This window comes from Phocoena sinus, chromosome 18 (assembly GCF_008692025.1).
Source record: "Phocoena sinus isolate mPhoSin1 chromosome 18, mPhoSin1.pri, whole genome shotgun sequence".
Taxonomy (NCBI): domain Eukaryota; kingdom Metazoa; phylum Chordata; class Mammalia; order Artiodactyla; family Phocoenidae; genus Phocoena; species Phocoena sinus.
The window spans coordinates 25,070,187-25,090,166 of NC_045780.1; the positions used below are offsets into that span (position 1 = coordinate 25,070,187).

Consider the following 19,980-nt stretch of genomic DNA (forward strand, 5'->3'; position numbering starts at 1 on the left):
TATATAATACTAGTACTATATAATAGACTACTGTACTATATAATACTAGTATACTATACTATACTATACTATAGAATACTGTAGAATACTGTACTATATAATACTAGTACTATATAATAGAATATTGTACTATATAATACTAGTATACTATATTATACTACACTATAGAATACTATAGAATACTGTACTATATAATACTAGTACTATATAATACTAGTATACTATACTATACTATACTATAGAATACTGTACTATATAATACTAGTACTATATAATAGAATACTGTACTATATAATACTAGTATACTATATTATACTACACTATAGAATACTATAGAATACTGTACTATATAATACTAGTACTATATAATACTAGTATACTATACTATACTATACTATAGAATACTGTACTATATAATACTAGTACTATATAATAGAATACTGTACTATATAATACTAGTATACTATACTATACTATACTATAGAATACTATAGAATACTGTACTATATAATACTAGTATACTATATTATACTACACTATAGAATACTATAGAATACTGTACTATATAATACTAGTACTATATAATAGAATACTGTACTATATAATACTAGTATACTATACTATACTATACTATAGAATACTGTACTATATAATACTAGTACTATATAATAGAATACTGTACTATATAATACTAGTATACTATATTATACTACACTATAGAATACTATAGAATACTGTACTATATAATACTAGTACTATATAATACTAGTATACTATACTATACTATACTATAGAATACTGTACTATATAATACTAGTACTATATAATAGAATACTGTACTATATAATACTAGTATACTATACTATACTATACTATAGAATACTATAGAATACTGTACTATATAATACTAGTATACTATATTATACTACACTATAGAATACTATAGAATACTGTGCTATATAATACTAGTACTATATAATAGAATACTGTACTATATAATACTAGTATACTATACTATACTATAGAATACTGTAGAATACTGTACTATATAATACTAGTACTATATAATAGAATATTGTACTATATAATACTAGTATACTATATTATACTACACTATAGAATACTATAGAATACTGTACTATATAATACTAGTACTATATAATACTAGTATACTATACTATACTATACTATAGAATACTGTACTATATAATACTAGTACTATATAATAGAATACTGTACTATATAATACTAGTATACTATATTATACTACACTATAGAATACTATAGAATACTGTACTATATAATACTAGTACTATATAATACTAGTATACTATACTATACTATACTATAGAATACTGTACTATATAATACTAGTACTATATAATAGAATACTGTACTATATAATACTAGTATACTATACTATACTATACTATAGAATACTATAGAATACTGTACTATATAATACTAGTATACTATATTATACTACACTATAGAATACTATAGAATACTGTACTATATAATACTAGTACTATATAATAGAATACTGTACTATATAATACTAGTATACTATATTATACTACACTATAGAATACTATAGAATACTGTACTATATAATACTAGTACTATATAATACTAGTATACTATACTATACTATACTATAGAATACTGTACTATATAATACTAGTACTATATAATAGAATACTGTACTATATAATACTAGTATACTATACTATACTATACTATAGAATACTATAGAATACTGTACTATATAATACTAGTATACTATATTATACTACACTATAGAATACTATAGAATACTGTACTATATAATACTAGTACTATATAATACTAGTATACTATACTATACTATACTATAGAATACTGTACTATATAATACTAGTACTATATAATAGAATACTGTACTATATAATACTAGTATACTATACTATACTATACTATAGAATACTATAGAATACTGTACTATATAATACTAGTATACTATACTATACTATACTATACTATGATATAATATTCAGTATTGTGTTGCCCCTCCAATATTGGATTCTCTTCTAAGTTCTCAAGTTATTTGTGAATGAACAAAAGAAACTGATTACTAGTATTTTAATCATTATAAAGCAGGGGTAATAAACTGGTAGCCCAGGGGCCAAATATGTAACCAATCTAGCCAATATATGTATTTTGGGGGTCAATGCAGTGTTTTAAAATAATATGAATTTGAATGTATTTAGACAAGGCAAGTCTTCTCTAGTTAGCCAAATTCTCACCACTTCTTATAATATTACCTACCTAATCTTCTAGGCATTTAATTTTACATTAAAAGTTATACAATATTACATAATGCTCATTGTCAAGCATGTAAGCTTGGGTTTGTATTTAAAAACTGCCCTGAAGCCGGCAATGTTTATCTGTTGTCTATTATTCTAAGCTAAAAGTCAAAGTTAGTATAATAATTGGCTTCTAATCTTGGCTCAGCCACGGATACGAGGTCATGAGTAGGTGACTTAACCTCTCTGTGCATTATTTTTATCATTTGCAAAACAGAGGAAACAGGATCGATAGCCTGGTCATCTTTCTTTTATTTTAAGGAAAAATGAGGTTACATGTGAGGGAAGAGGAGTGTCGTTCACCGAATTAACAAATATATACTAAGTATTTGTGATGTTCAAGCCTCTTATAGGTACAGAGCTACAAAGATATGTAAAATATAATCCCATTCACACTCTAGGTGACAAGAAAAGAAAAATAAATTTTAAAGAATAACAAATAGTGCATAGGAGTATTAATCCCTGTGAGGTAGAGTCATCAGGTGAGGGGTCATGGAATTTGGACTGAGCCCTGAAATCTGTGTGGGATTGGCTGGATGGAGAAGAGGAAAGCGTCCTTGACAGGGGGATGCCCTGTGTTTCCAGAAGAAAGTCCTTTGAATGTTTAATTACTAGTTAAGTACAATTAATATACTGCACAGGACTGCCTTAAAGCCATGATCTGACTTCTGTTTTGTGATCTGGATCAGACTAATCACCTGGACTTTCTGGTCTCCTCCCAGGGGGAAGAGACACTGCAGGTCTGGGCGGCAAAGGAGGTCCTTACCGGCTGGATGCAGGCCATGCAGTGTACCAGGTCTCTGAGGCTGAGAAAGATGCAGTTCCTGAGGAGGTGAAGAGAGCTGCAAGAGAGATGGGCCAGAGAGCGTTTCAACAGAGGTGAGTGGACCCCACTGCATCCGGAGCAGTGTCGGCCACCATGGTGAAATGTCAGTGGACCCTGAAGTAGACCCCAAATTTGTGTGATTCTATTCCTCATGCAGCAACTTGGACCCACAAACTGAAATCCGTAGCCACCCGCCTCCCAGTGGAGACAGCCGAGTGAACATAATCTCCCACTCTTTCTACTCAGGCCCTTTTAAATGTATTAATTACATATGGTCGTGTAGAGGAAAGGCTTGAGCACGTTAGAAAGTAAAACCAGAGATACTTCTCTGCGGAGAAACTGAAGGTCAGATCATTCCATCCACATCTGTTCCCAGGCCACATAGGGAATTCAGATAATGATGTATGATGGTCCCTTCCTGCCCTCAGGAATCTTGTAGATTCACGCGGAGACAGGACTCGTGTACACACACACGCTCACACTCACACAGCCCCTGGTTAAGTGCTGAAGTCCTGTGGTACGGCAGTGCAGCGAAGGGTAAGGTCCGTGGGCTGATGTGAGGTGAGGTCTGAGTTCAGCCAGTATTTGGACGTTCCAGGAAGGGAAAACTAAGGGATCAGAGGCGCCAGGGTAGGACGAGCAGGGTGACTATGGCAGAGAGAGCCAGCTCGCCTATGCAGAATAAAGGGTACCAGCTGGGGGCGGTGGGGAGTGAGGTTGACTGTGGAGTCCCTGTCAGTGGGTGGAGGCCTTGAAATCCAGGCCAACCAGCCTGTAGCTTTCAGATGTCCTGGAACCATCCGGAGCCACTTTGATTGGAACCATCTAAAAAATGAGAAGAACCCGCATGATGCTTTCACTAGACATCCACATGTGTTCATCAGCTAAAAGTGAAAAGTACCCCAGGAGCAGCAAGATCTCCTTCAGGAGCGAGGGCACAGACGGTGGTCTGGAAGGCAGATTTACACCGCTGTGCTCAGTGAAAGGAGCTGGGTGCAGTTCAGGAAAAGCACACTCCAGGGTATGTGAGTTCCGAAATTCCTCCCACGCAGGACATCTGGTTTTACATTACGTGCTGTGCTTACACATCCTGCAAGTAAACAGTCCAGAACAATGGGGACACAAAAATGCAGGTCCCTCCTGCCACACCCTCAGGAAAGCCTGCAAGGCTTAGGACCCTCATGTACTCAGCAGGTAGATAAGACGAGAGTGTCACTCCCAGCCCTTCTGCTGGCTTCCCTGGAGACCTCAAACAATTAATTTATCGTCACTGGGTGTCAGTTTTTTCTTCTGATGGTGACTCCCCTCTCCCTTCCTCTCAGAGAGGCTATGAAGACAAATCACTATGTTAGGAATGAAAGCAGTTTAAGCTTCTCAAAAAAAGGATGGGAGGGATCCTATAATACAAGGTCTTGTTAGAATTAAAATATGGCTCTACGTTTCATATAAACAATAAATATTTATTTAGGAAAAGAACCAAATAATTAGATACACGTCATCATCTCCTCCCCAAATGATGAGTTCCTATTGTTTCCACGCTGAAAACCTCACAAGTCCTGTCTCAATTTTTGTGAAAGCAGACAAATGGATAGAGGAGTTCACAGGGAGAGAAAAGGACCTGTACGTAGTGCTTGGGTAGAAGTACACGAGCCCTTCTCTGATTTCCATGATAAGGGTGAGGAATCTGGTTCTATTAAGGACCATCGCGCCACAGGGGAAAGAAAGTAAGGAGCATCTGTAATAATAAGGCAACTAAATTTAGTGGCTATAAGGGAGGAAAGAGAAAAAGTGGAGAAGGGAATGAGAAAACCAGACACCTCTACTAAGCGCTGCAGAGAAGAATCTAAGTCCGCGTGAAAGAATACTGGAAGGTGGTTGAAATACAGAGGAGATGGACAAGGGGATGAGAAAGGAGAAGATGAAATAAAAGCACACGGAGACCCTGAGAAAGACAGAAAACACACAGAAAAATGTTGCTTTCTACTTTCGTGTAGTAATAGTCCTATTTGATGGGTATTCAATTTAGTACCTGCTAAAGAGTTTTCTTAAACTTTTTATTATGAAACTTTTTAAACATAAACATAAGTAGAGAGTAACATATAATGAACCCTGTGGACCTGTTCCCTCAACCTCAGGAAGAAAAATCTGATTCCATTCCGAGTCCCCCATTCCATTCCGAGTCCTTGAAGCTAATTCAAGATTTTCTATCTTTTCATCGTAAATATTTCAGAGTGTGTCTCTGAAATATTTTACTTAAAAAAATACAAAACTATTATCAGGTCTTTAAAAAGTAGTCATTCTTCACTGTCATCCAATAGTTTTGGATGCTTTAGTTTTAAAGCTATTTTGCAATTTTAGGTATGTGCAGAATGAGGTCAAGTCCCTGCATTTGTGCTTTTGTAGCACCCTGTACCTTTTCTCCATAGCTCTTATCACTTTTTCCCATAGTGTTATTATTTGTGTGAATAGCTTATTTCTTCTCCACTGACTTCAAGTTCGTTGACGGCAGGATATTTTGCCCTCTAGTATATCCCCAGTACCTACGCCCAGAACCTGGCAAGCACATACATATTTGTGGAATGAATAATACACACGTGCATACAAGTAATGGTATCACCCTTTCACACTTAATTCAAAGACTGGCTAAAACCAGACTGATAGCCAGACCTATCCATCAGCCTAGAGGTCTACCATATTGCCTCAAGGAGCCTAATTCTACTGATGCGTTCTTGATATTATCAACGTAATATTTACTTAGCGTTCATTTGTATCCGGATTTCAGCTAGATAGTGGTTCCTACATATCAAGAATTGCTTAACTCAGGAAGAGTAGCAGGTGGACAAGGGTAAGACATGTATAAAGCAGAACAGAGGTAGTAAACCAATAAAACAAGAATGAAATAGATGGCGAGGTACTTTTACATGCTTGGAAAAGCGTTTAAGGTGGACACCAACTGTGGAAACTGTACCCACTACCATTTGCAAAACTAATCAGCCCTACACACTAGATTTCAGCTTGTGTTTGTTTTCCTCATAATTGATCCAAAAATGACCTATACGAAAAAGTAACATGAGAACTAAAATTCCCAGACTCTTACGTAACAATAAATATACCCTTTAAGAATATACTGTGCCGGGGCTTCCCTGGTGGCGCAGTGGTTGAGAGTCTGCCTGCCGATGCAGGGGACACGGGTTCATGCCCCAGTCCGGGAAGATCCCACATGCCGCGGAGCGGCTAGGAGCGGCTAGGCCAGTGAGCCATGGCCACTGAGCGTGCGCGTCCGGAGCCTGTGCTCCGCGATGGAAGAGGCCGCAACAGTGAGAGGATCGAGTACCGCAAAAAAAAAAAAAAAAAAAAAAAGAATATACTGTGCCAACAAAGTGCAGTCAGTCCGCATAGATTACTAGGATGTGAAGCAGCTGTGCCCTGAAGTTTTGATCAGGGTTAAAGCAGCAGAAAGACCTATTTTCAGCTAGCTTTGTGGGTTTGAGAGTATTTGCACTGGGAGTCTTGTCTCAAACAGAGGCTAAAATGTCCTATTTTCTTTCACTGCTCCCTGCTTCGGTCTTCATCTTTCAGAATGTTATCAGCTTTGAACACCTTGTAGGTGATTTTTGTGAAAGCTGACACAGCTTGGAATATGATTTCCAGATCTCTTCTTAATTAGAGCAGCATGTGGTGTGTTTTGGGTGCCACGCAATCGTGCCAGAGGCATCCCTATAACTGGAGTTAATTCTGATCTCTCTACAATGGCCAGTCTGCCGGAGGTGACTTACTCACTGCCTGGCTCCTTCCTTGATATGTGTGTGTGTGTGTGTGCGCGCGCGCGTGTGTGTGTGTTTCCCCTGCTAAGCACAAGCCATGCCTACATTTTTTTTCTAATCTCCCGTCTTTGGAAAAGTACTAATCTCCCTTCTTTGGGAGAGAGCACATTAGCCTCCCAGGTATGAAGGGGTTGGTAGCATGTCCTGCAGTGTCATTGTGCCCAGCTTCTGTCAGGCTTGATACTTGAGACATACCTTAATCTAATGAAAATTTATAGAGAGGTTTAAGAGATTGCCAAAACTAAACATAAGAGACATTGTTAGGAGGTCAAGTCCTATACACATATTCCTTTTCGTCCTTCAGAGCAGAGAGTAAATTAGACTTAGAAGGGCACCTTGGCATGTCACCTCAGGAAACAACCATTCAGATATTATTTACCTTTCAGGTATTTACCTTTTGATAGCCAGTGTTTTCAAAAGCGCTATCCAACAGCATTTATTTAATGCCACTGGGTACCAGGGTTTGTGCTGGTACTGGAGATTCTAAGAAAAAATAAGACATGTTCCTTACCCCAGAGGATTAGAAGAGAAAAAGTGAGAGTACATCACATGTAGTAAAGGTATTTTTCATTAAATTTTTGGCTCAGGTATACACACACGTGTGTGTACATGCATTTTTGTTTACTGGATCTCAATATAAAGCTTATTTCCTACTGTGGAAAATAAAGTTTGAAAAACACTATGATAGGGCAAAATAGACATATGTATTAAAAGCAATGAAGTTTATAGGTTCCATAGCAGATAACTGTGGAAGATATGTGAAAGAGAATGATCATGAAGGGATTGAGCCAGACTTCATAGGATGTAAACTTTGAGCCGGGTCTTGACACCTGAGGTGGCATTAGCTAACCCAGCCAGGTGGTAGGGCAGGAATTGCATATCTGCCCTCATGGTCTAAGCCTAACATTATGTGATTCTAATAAGCCTTTAGTGCTCTGCCCTGTAATGGATGGATTCTTCCCAGCGCTTGGCCACGCAGGGAGGAATAGAGACCATTCATCCTCATTGAGCATTTGGGGGTTCTGTTCCAGCCCAAGGCAATAAAACTATACTCCTGATAAGAGTTTCAGCTCTACACCTAGGAACCATATCTCCAACATCGTGTACACACACACACACACACACACACACACACACACACACACAGAGAGCAGCTTAGAATACTGTGCTGTGGTTAGGCTTTTGAGATATGCATTCATCATTCCCTGTCCTAGTATTAGTACCCTTTACATTTATAGAAATTTGTAGAAATGTGTATTATGGATAGAACACTGTAAAACCTTCTACTTATAATTAGTTTAAGATGCTGCATTTTAAGTAATTGAGTCTTATTTGTATTTCAGTCACTCATATCAATTTATTTTGAGTATCTGTTATGCTAGGTATCATGGTAGGCACCGTGCAGGTAAAGATGAGAAAGACTAAAGGAGCAAAGGGTTCAGTTGGGGAGACAGGAAGCAGACAACTATAGCATAGGTAGCAATGCTCTGACAGAGAAAAGCATGAAGTGATTCGAGAGCACAGAAGACAAATCTGAAGATCAGAGCAGGCTTCCTGGAGGAGGTGACCATTGATATGAGCCTTGAAGAGTTCATGGAAGTTAGTAGGCAAAGAAGCAGGGAAAGGCACTCTGGGTGGGAGAGAAGCCCATGCAGGGACTCAGGGACAAGGGCACACAGTGGGTTGAGGAAACTGCAAGCGGGCTGGCAGGGCTGCAGCAGAAGCAAAGAATGAAAAATGGTAAAAAGGAGCACTGTCCTGGGAGGACAGAATTTCAATGCCACAATAATATTAAAACACAATTATCCTATTAAAAGTACACCGTCAATTTCAGAAAACTCCTATATTTTACATAGCAACACATTTATTTACATTCTCTGGGCCTGAACTGTTATCATGATCAACCAAATATATGTCCTTGGTCCTAAAAAGCAACCCATGGGATCTCTCTAGGAATCTGCCACACGAACTGACCATCTGCCAGCATCACGACACGTGTTTGGGATACAGCAGCAGTGTGCTACGGGACTGAGTCATACTGGCTCATATGAGCCAACTGCACATTTCTTCCTAACTCAGTGCTCAGGGGCCTCACTACTGATAGCTTAACATCAACCACCACAGAAATCAACAAACACTACAAATCAGGGCTGCTTTTTCCTCTGCAGGGCGACTTACCCATTTCCTAGGGCATCACTGCACACACATTCCTCTCTTTTGAAACATGAGCTGGAGACATCACTTCTTGCTTTTTTTCCTCAAAGGCCTCCTGAGTTACCGAGGAGTTTGCTACAGTTCTTAGCAGTAGATGAATGGAAGTAAAAGATGCATAGGTACAGGCTTTCAGCTGTTGTCTTTTTTGCCCTCTGATTTTAGGTTAAAGGAGATCCAAATGAGTGAATATGATGCCGCAACCTATAAAAGGTTTTCAGGGGCTGTTCGACGGCAGGTGCACTCCCTCCGAATTATCCTGGATAATTTACAGGTAATCAACATGTATGGGCCAAGAAAATAATCTGGGCCCCAAACTAGACCCACCCCAAAGCTATTGGAGAAAGTTATCTGAACCCTAATCAGCCAGTCCAAAAATATTAGTCAATGCCAAAATGTTTGCATAAAACTGTGGGTCACTCTATGGCTTTCTTAGTTCAATTTGTCAGGTAAAAATATTTGACCTCACCTTTCCTCCTGTCCAGGAAGCAGTAATTTAACCAGTGACTCTAAAAGGCATCAGACTTCCTGATTCTCCTCATCTAGATCTATGAGTGTCCCATCTCTACTAGAAATCCACAGGTAGAACTCTCTCCCTACACATCATTTTGTTGTGAATGACTCTCCCAGGCAATGACAGGAACATTTTGGATCATCCAAGCTGTGCATCCCCTATGCACCCTGACCCCTCCTCCCCTGGTCCCCACATTGCCAGCCTCTTTGCCGTTTCATAGGCTAGTCGTCTCAGAACTAGTTCGTGTTGCTGTTGCCCCTAAAAATATTAAGAGGCTTCAGTATTTCTTTTTTTTAATATTAAGTTATTTTTGCATTTGATTTATAAGATAAACACCTCATGACAGAGTCTGTAAAAAGCATGTCTGTATTATCTGTGATAACAGAGACTAATAAGACATTTAGCATTATTAATAAGATTTCAGAGGATAAATTTTAAGTGAACAAACTGCTTTCAAATCCATTAGAAGCATAAGATGCTTCAATATATCTTAAGCAAAGATTTGTTATTTGGAGATTTTACACTTAAGATTGTGTCCTGACCAATTTGCACAGATAATTAAGGAAGGGCTAAGTATTCTGAAAAATCACAAATTATGTAAGATTGTTTTGCCTGAAGAGAGAGAGAAGCCACATTTCAGGGGAGAAGGGGCAGGGTTAGGAGCCAGGCTGTGGTGTGCTTCTCCGTTCTACTCTGGAATCTTCTGTCCTTTCCTTTGAAGTCCATGGCCTTCAGTTAGGCCCTTTCCCTCTTTGGTTCTTTTGGGGGGAAGTTTTATTATTATTTGCTAGTTATTGGAGGTAAGAAGTTTTCATTATGCACTTTTAATCTACCATTTCAACCTCAAACTCTGAGAAAGCCTTATTTCTAGATAGATCTAAACTACATCAGGAGATTAGGAAAAGCTACATCACTTCCAAAGGGTAAGGAAGGAGAAAGGTCTTTATAATGATTAACTAGATGCCTAATTTCAAAATCTAGGGAGTGTAAGACTTAAGTCGTTTGCTTTAAAAAAATCCATATACAGTTATTTAAGATAAAACAGCGTAAGATTTTATATAAATTATGTGAACAACATAACATTGAATGATTGGATTTTCTTCCATTGTCACTCACTTAAAAAGTACTCATTTCCCTGAACACTGAGGGCAACTTCTGGGTGAGCTCTGAGCTCCAGGTCAAGAGAGTAGGCAAATAAGACCCCAAATGAGTGGTTCACGGGAGATGAGGGTTATGGGAGGTATGGTGCTGGTACTAAGACTGAGGAGTGAGTATAGTCCCGTCATTCGTTCATTTCTTAAGTTCTTGATGGGATAGAAAAATAAAATGCAGGGCTCCCCTGGTGGCGCAGTGGTTAAGAATCTGCCTGCCAATGCAGGGGACACAGGTTCGAGCCCTGGTCTGGGAAGATTCCCACATGCTGTGGAGCAACTAAGCCTGTGCACCACAACTGCTGAAGCCCAGGCGCCTAGAGCCCGTGCTCCGCAACAAGAGAAGCCACCTCAATGAGAAGCCCGCACACTGCAACGAAGAGTAGCCCCCGCTCGCCACAACCAGAGAGAGCCCGCACGCAGCAACAAAGACCCAACGCAGCCATAAATAAATAAATTTATTAAAAAAAGAAAAGAAAAAGAAAATGCAGTCCCTGCCCTCAAAGAAGGAACTTAGAGAAGACAAGCAAACAGTTTCCTAAGGTCTGTGGAGAAGTATGTGCTTGATTCTATGGGATGAATGAGAAAAGGCTTCACCGAGGATGCAGTGCTTGAGTTCACTCTTTTTTTTTTTTTTTTTTTTTTTTTTTTTATGCGTTACGCGGGCCTCTCACTGTTGTGGCCTCTCCCGCTGCGGAGGACAGGCTCCGGACGCGCAGGCTCAGCGGCCATGGCTCACGGGCCCAGCCGCTCCGCGGCACGTGGGATCTTCCCAGACCGGGGCACGAACCCGTGTCCCCTGCATCGGCAGGCGGACTCCCAACCACTGCGCCACCAGGGAAGCCCTTGAGTTCACTCTTAAAAGATGCTGAGGAATTTTCCAGGTGGTTGAGGAGTGAGGGCATTCCAGACACAGGACACGGCACATACAAGTGCACAGAGGCATGAGAGAGCACAGTGAGTTCAGAGAATAGCACGTTATGCAGCGTGACTGCGAAGACCGTGTTCGTGGTGGGGGACAAATGGCAAGGGAGAAGGCTGGCACAATTGTAAGGACCAGATCGTGATCTGGCCCTGGATGCCGTGCGAACTTGCACACAACATTGGGTTTCACCCGGTGGACAAACAGGCCATTGGAGGATTCACAGTACTAGGAAGAGATACAAGAATACATTTTTATTTTATTTTATTTTATTTTTACTTTTATCTGCATTTATTTTTTGCAGCATTTATTCCCGGGCCATAAGTTTTTGTTTCTTCAATTTCTTCTGGGATATCTTTTTCTTTGGGGCAACCTCCTCTTCTGGTTTAGGGACGATCTGTTCTTTTTCAGTAAGGAGCATCTCAATGTGGCACGGAGAGCTCATGTATGGGTTGATCCCACCATGAGCTCTATAAGTCCTGCGCCACATCTTGGGGGCTTTGTTCACCTGGATGTGCTCAAGGACCAGAGAATCTACATCTAAGCCCTTAAGTTCAGCATTACTCTCTGCATTTTTGAGCACGTGCAGTAAAAATTCAGCACTCTTTTTGGGCCACCGACCCTGCATCCAGCCCCACTGTTTGGCCTGGGCACACCTACCAACTCCACCATTGTAGCGACGGAATGGCACACACTGCTTCTTTAAAGTGACATCCTTCAGATACTTGGTGGCTTTTCAGATATGCATACCCTTAATGGCCTGGGCTGTTTCACGAGTGTTCTTAAAGTGAACACAAAGATTTGAACCTCTCGACTTGTATGATTTTGTGGGATTTTCTGGGTCAAGTGAATAGCGAACCATTTTTAGAGGTCACCTCAGGCCGCTAACTGGAAAAGGAAGAAGAATACATTTTTAATTGAAGGAATCAAAATCCTCATCTGGTATTAGTTAATATCTTGATTGATATTCATTGGGCACCATGCTGTAATTACTTTTACAAACATCAATGCATTTAATCCTCACATCAACCCTTTAAGATAAATGATACTATGTTTACAAATCAGCCAAAGGAAGAAAAGTCAGGCCCGACGCTGTGACTTCTTAAAGTAGGACACCAATTATGCCTGGGTTAGGATTAGGGTTAACATTAAGGAATGACTCTTCTGGGAAACACCACAGCAATGAGACCAGTATCAGAAAACCATGTTTAGTTTTGCTTCCAGCTCACAAAGAGGGAAATGCAAGAAAATTGTGAAGGACTCAAAGAAAGGCAGCAGATAAGACTAAATAGATGGAAAAGATTTTTTTTTCTGGAACCAAAAAAAAAAAAAATCTGTAAAGGTATTAGGGTTAATAACTTTCTAAATACCCTCAAATAGAGTAACTAATTGTCCCAGGGAAGTTCTCATTCTCTTCTCCCCTGGAAATCTGAAAAAGAGAAAACAGGCTTACATAATGGCAAGGAAGAGCTTTAAGATGTAAGGGAATAGAAGTAATTTAATCCTTAAATGAGTACCTAAAATGGATATGGAACTTCCGTCTCTAGAAATCTTTACAGATAACACCAGCATTTTAATAACAGCAAGCATTTATTGAGCAATTACCACGTGCCAGTTATTCTACTAAGTGCCTTACGTTATCAGCAGCATCATCAAGATCTCTTCCATCATCATCAACACCAACATCATCGTCATCGTCATCCTCCGTAGTGGCTAATAATGCCAGCTCTGGAGCCAGACAGCCTGGGTTCTGTAGAATGGGAAAAACAGATAGAAAGCAGTTATTAAGATTAACTAGGATGATTTGTCTTTTTTTTTTTTTTTTTTTTTTTTTTTGCGGTACGTGGGCCCTTCAATGTTGCGGCCTCTCCCGTTGTGGAGCACAGGCTCCAGACGCGCAGGCTCAGCGGCCATGGCTCATGGGCCCAGCCACTCCGCGGTATGTGGGATCTTCCCAGCAGGGCTCGAGCCCGCGTCCCCTGCATTGGCAGGCGGACTCTCAACCACTGCGCCACCAGTGAAGCCCCGGATGATTTGTCTTGTAGGAGCAGATATCAATGGTGCCATAACAGGCTCAAGGGCAGTCAGAGCAGAGACAGCATTGTGGGACCCCTGCCATGCCCTCCAGTTTCCTTCTTTTATGTTTTCTTCTTCCTTAAAAGAAAAATTAAATTTATTTGTGATTTAAAAAAAAAAAGATGAAGATGATACGCATAAACCCCTTAAAACAGTGCCTAGCATATAGCATTCTCTACAGAAGAATTAGCTCCATCATTGCCTTCATTGCACTTGCTAATAGTCATCAACCTGGACTGCAGGCCCCCAGTCAAGTACTTTACATTCATTGTGCTATTTAGTCCTTACAATAACCAGTCAGTATTATTCTCTACATTCGATCGATAAAGAGACTGAGACACATAACTCATCTCAATTCTCAACAATCTTACGAAATACAGATATCTTGTTCCCACTTTCTAGTGAGGGGACTGAAGTTTAGGAAGATAACGGAGCTTGTCCTGGGTCCCTGTGGCTAGCGAAGCAGGTGTCTGAGCCCAAAGCGCACGTTCCTATGATCTCTTAAGCCTGTTACCTTCTTCCAACTCTACAACTCTGTGAAAAGTATAACTTTCACATATACTCTTAAAACATTTTGCATCGTTATCCAAATGCCAACACAGGATCCTCATCTGGTATTAGTTAATGTCTTGGTTTAGTGTTCATTGGGCACCAAGCTATGGTTACTTTAACAAACATTGCATTTACTCTTCACATCAACCCTTTGATATAAATGATGTTTTATTTACAAGATCAGCCAAAGGAAGAAAAGTCAGACCCACTGCTGTGACTTCTTAAGTAATTTCAAGTGTTTCCCTTATCGAATCTTCTTTTTTTTTAATCCAAGGTGTTATTCTCAAGTGGGGCTTCTAAAGTCCTCAATTTGGAAAGATAGTGCCAGTTGCAAACAGCCGCTGGCCAAGGATAGACAGGACCTCATGTGGAATGTGAATCCTTAGATTGCAACAAAAACAGGAAGGCCTGGATTTGGTCACCTTTTGGCCATCTCCTGCCAGTCCTGTGTGGTTCTGATTGACTAATAACATCCAGCTGTCTTGAGGTTATTGTGTAATCCCAGTAACAATGGGTGTTTCCTCAGTGATCAGCACAAAGTCAGGCCAGGAACTGGCAAATCATCCTTCGGGGTGACTTTGAAAGCACGGCTTCAAGCCCATGCATTGAGAGACTGGGCTGAGATCCGAGGAGAGGGAACATCTTGCCGTCCGTGTCAGCGCTGCTTCCGCATGTGCCTCTGTTGCATCACGGGTCACTCTTCTCAATTAAGACAGCTGTCATCAGTGACCTTCCTTTGCTTCTGGACTGGATTCTTCATGGGATATCATAGAGTCCCAGTGATTGGACCTTTTATGAATCAGTAGCAAGAGTTTTCTCATTAGAATAATAGGGTCTATAATAACTTCAATTATACTTGGTTCAGAATCTGAATCTCTGATTCCAGCTTTCCCTAACAATAGAAAATATCCATTTCTACAAAATGCCACTGATTTTAATCATATCTTCTCTCCAGTGTTTTTTCTAATCTACAATCAGTCGTTTCATTCTCAGGCTAAACTCAACTAGCCTTTTTCTGATTGCTTTGCCTAGCATGATATCTCCATGAACCAACAATTACATTCCTTTTTTTTTCCTTTAGTGGTTCAAAATGAGCTTGTGTTCAGATAAATGATGTTTGTGAACACTGATGTGTGACGTGCACTGTGCTTGGCACTGAGGGCACAAAGATTAATAAGATATTGTCTCTGTACTCACAGAGGTATTAACTTCAAGAGGTGGGGAAGACAGGCACCTGCACAGATCATTTCTGTTTAATATGTAAGCATCTAGGTAGAGGGATGAACAGTATGCAGTGGATGCCCAGAGGAAGGGGATTCTAGGATAGATTTTGAAGGAAAGAATCCATGACCTGAGTCTTGAAGGACGCACGAATATTAACCAGACAAAGAAGGGTGAAAACAATGCCCAGCAGAGGGCACAGCACAGACAAAGGCCTGACACTGTGGTCTCAGGTGTGAGCTGAGGTCCGGCCAAGGGCAGGATACCACTCAGTGTGAGATGCAAAAGGCTTTGAGGCTGGGAGGCAGGTTGGTGCCAGGCAAGGAATTTTATTCTGAGCCCCTACTTTGCTGTATGTAAAGAATGGAAAGCATTTCCCCATTCGCTTTGTTTAATCTATAGTAACTGTGTTTCACCCAGTGGACATTTACTGAATATCTACTTTGCCTAAGAGTTCTTGCCTTCAACAGCTAACCTTCTAGTGAAGAAGACACGTTTAGTTGTAAGAGAAGACACAACATGGTAGATGCCACAGAATGGTTTTTAACAGAGCGCTATGGTTATGTAGACAGATGTGCGAGCAACTTCTAGGTTGGGCAGTTAGGGAAAGACTCACAGAGGAAATGTCGTTTGAGCTGGACCAAGAAGGATGAGTATGGTTTCGATTGGCAACTCTTCTAAGGATGCAGATGGGAAGATGGTCTTGACCAGAGCTTCTCAAACCTTCTCTGGAGAGGGGCCAGGTTTTTTTTCAACTGATCGCAGACGAATTTTTCTTTTTTTAACCTTTTTTTTTTAAGGTCAGTCCTTCAAACACATTGTTAATTGGGAAAATAATGCCTTCATGTTTGTGTTTCTCTAACATTCAAGTAGCAAATTTAGTGGCTCTTATTTCTATAGTAGCTCAGTAGATTGTTCCCAGTAACTCTTTACAAAGACTACCTTGTTCTTCAACTCTCTTTTCCTTTTCACAGACTAATACTTTTATAAAATAAAATAGAAATGAATTACTGAAAAAAATGATATAAAAAATAACATACGAAATACAAGCCATTATTTAATATTAGATTCCACAAACATAAAATTACTTTGTCAAATTGCCGTATAAGTTTCTAAATGATTACTGTCAACTTCTGTGACCTGTTTCATCACAGACCAGTAACAAGTGTTCACACACCAAAGGCAATCTGGGTAGCTCTAGTCAAGACAGAAGAAACCTATGAGCAGGGGACAAACACTACAAAGAATACAAGGCTGTTTAGAGAATGGCAAACAGTCCAGCGTGACTAGAGTTCAGAGTTTGGGGATGGGCTTGTGGGCAGGGAGTAATAGGAGAGAAAACTAGAGAGAAGGTGAATCCATGCTGACTGTCTTTTGTAATCAGTGAGGAGCTTGGACGTGACTGAGAAAGGGAGTGGTGTGGTTTTATCTTCTTTAAGAGGTTTCATAATCATGGAGTTAGTAAGTCTTAGAGGAGAGAGAGGTGGAAGAAGCCAGGAAATTATAACATTACTTCAGTTATTCAGTTAAGAAGTGATAGGAACCCAAACCAGGGTAATTGAAGTGAAAATGCAAAGGATGGGACAGTTGGGAGGTATGACCAGAAGACAGTGACTGATGGAACATGGAGTGAAGGGGATGGTGAGGTCTTCAAGCCCTAGGGGACAGAAATAAGGAACACAGGAAGAGGAGAGGCTTGTGGAGAAAGCAGATGTTTGGTTTGGCTGTTATTATGTTTTCTCACTACTGGGACACCTATGGAAAACTGTCAAACAAGCATGGTATTTGGAGATTTTTAAGATATGACTCGAGTTCAAGAGCAAGGTTAGGACCAGATAGGCTTACATATCTGTATAGATATGTCTGTATTTTTATGGTCATCTGTATAGAGAAATGGCCCGAACCAAGAGGGAAGATGTGTTGATGACGGTGAGCGTATAGAGCAAAGAGGGGGAAAAGTGAGGATGGGCCTGTCAAGGAACATCTGCATTTCTGGGGAGAGGAGTAAAATGCTAGCTACTTTATCTTAGCACACGAATGGCTCGTCACTTAGCACGTGGCATCAGTGGCCATGAGAGGACAGCATCAGCCGAGCACAGCCTAGAAGTACAGTCCTGACTTCCAGGCTGCGTGAGCAAAGGCATCGAGCTCAATCTTTGCCGGGTGACCATTAAAAGGATTAAAATACTAAAAAGCTGTAAACAGGACAAAAAATAGCATTCTTAGCAAGTAAGCACAGGAGACCACAAATCACATTAACATCTCTTGCTTGGAGAGGCAGGGAGTAGAAGAGAGAACCCTAGAGCTGGTGAGAAGCAGATCACTTGACCTCCATGTTGTCACCGCCAAGCAGCAGCATTTGAAAGCAGCAGCTCTGAGGAGCAGTGGAGGGGTGGAGAGGTCTAGACTTTATGCAGTGGCATAAAGCGACAAGCTGGAAAGGCAGTAACTCTGGGAAAGGGGCCAGACCAGCCTCAACTTATACTTGGCTTGAAGACCAGATCAAACAAATGCCAAATGGCCCCATTGCAATGGCTTTTCCAAACAAAATAAGAAATGATGTGGAGATGAAGTTCTCATGCCGTGACTGTCCATAGTTCCAACTCCTTCCCTGCAGAGCTCTTGAGCTAGTAGTATAGCTTTGCTTCAACTACTAACAGCAGTCTAAAATCTCCAAGGAGAATTCTAATAATAACAAAGTGGAGAATCCATCCAATCTGTTGCTGAACAGCTTTGGACAGCCATCCTATCATCCAAGAATGAGGACACAAAAAAATAAGATGAGCTCTATGAAATAATTCTGCAGTGAGGCAGAATAATAGAAATTCCAGATGTAGAAGAAGATGCTGATAGGCTAGAACATTTTCTTCAGAAAACATCACATTTTTAGAAAACATCTGCTTTGTGTTCTCAAAATTCAAAGAAACCTGAAGTACGTGAAATAAGGAAAGACTAGAAGAAAACTACAGGTGCAATGCCAAAGCTGAAATCTACATTAAAAGTAGAAAGGACAGACTCAATCCAGTCTTAAGTACTAGTGTGAAAGGAAAACTTGAATTGTTATTCCATACTGAAGAGGTAAAAGCTATGAGAAAGCTGGTCAACAAAAACAGAGCAGAGAGCTAACACATAGAGCCATGAGCCATACCAACATGTAGAACAGTACTTGGCCCATGGTAAGTGCTCAGTAAATATATGTTGTACCAACGATATTCCCGAAGAAGCCACCAAAAAGCACGCATAAACAATAATTCAAGTAATAGTAAAAGAAAACTGTGCTGAGCCAAAGACAGGCTTAAGTCAATGGATCAAAAGACCTTTACTGAGTACCAGGCAAAGTTAATGAGAAGAGATAAGCACCTCGCCACAGCCTCATGGAATTTTAACATTTCAAAAACAAAGAAAATAAGAATGTAAAAAAAAAGAAAAAGAAAATATCCTAAAAGCATACAGGCAGACAAAAAATAAGCTATTGGGCTTCCCTGGTGACGCAGTGGTTGAGAGTCCGCCTGCCGATGCAGGGGACACGGGTTTGTGCCCTGGTCCGGGAAGATCCCACATGCCGCAGAGCGGCTGGGCCCGTGAGCCATGGCCGCTGAGCCTGCGCGGCCGGAGCCTGTGCTCCACAATGAGAGAGGCCACAGCAGTGAGAGGCCCGCGTACCGAAAAAAAAAAAATAAAAAAGCTAAGCTATTGTCCAAGAAAGAAAAATTCATCTTACATTAATTGTCCCTGAAACATTGAACACCAAAGATCGTGTGAAACAACGTCTGCAGGATCTGGGGGGAGAAAAGTTGTAACCCAAGAATTCTCTACTCAGCCGAAGTACAAAGGTGACAGAAAGACATTTTCAGATATTCAGAGACTTAAAATATATGTCACTTAAATATCCTTTTGAAAATAATTTTGAAGTAAATATGTATACACACATGTGTACACGCACATCTCTACATACATATGTGTAAATATTCCAGCCAGTTAAGAGAGAAATCAAATTCCTTAAGAATGGGAAACCTGTGGTATAAAAGGACCAGCAATGAGTATTGGAAGCAGTTAAACACAGAATCAGATCTAAATAATTGTGGTAAATATGTTTAAAAGAAAACTCAAATATCAAGAATAATGTTTTTAAAGATACACAATATAAAAATAGTACATTTAAAAATAATAAAAAGGGCCTAAATTGCCATATTGTCTCAAAAATTAAACAAAAATCAGTGGTTGATATCAAGAAACAGAAGGTTTGTATTGAGGTGGATGGACCTAGAGTCTGTCCTACAGAGTGAAGTAAGTCAGAAAGAGAAAAACAAATACCGTATGCTAACACATATATATGGA

General features: G+C 40.0%; 1 protein-coding gene and 1 pseudogene across 1 annotated transcript in view; one reads left to right on the forward strand and one right to left on the reverse strand.

The window, feature by feature from the left end:
* The window catches only part of VWA8 (von Willebrand factor A domain containing 8), a 387,125-nt gene that overhangs the window by 336,027 nt on the left and 31,118 nt on the right, over positions 1-19,980 (forward strand). The window contains exons 42-43 of the mRNA XM_032610892.1: positions 3,068-3,224; positions 9,372-9,480. Of these exons, the coding sequence (XP_032466783.1) occupies positions 3,068-3,224; positions 9,372-9,480 (266 nt within the window). The remainder of the gene's footprint in view (positions 1-3,067; positions 3,225-9,371; positions 9,481-19,980) is intronic.
* LOC116743152 lies at positions 12,073-12,674 on the reverse strand (annotated as a pseudogene).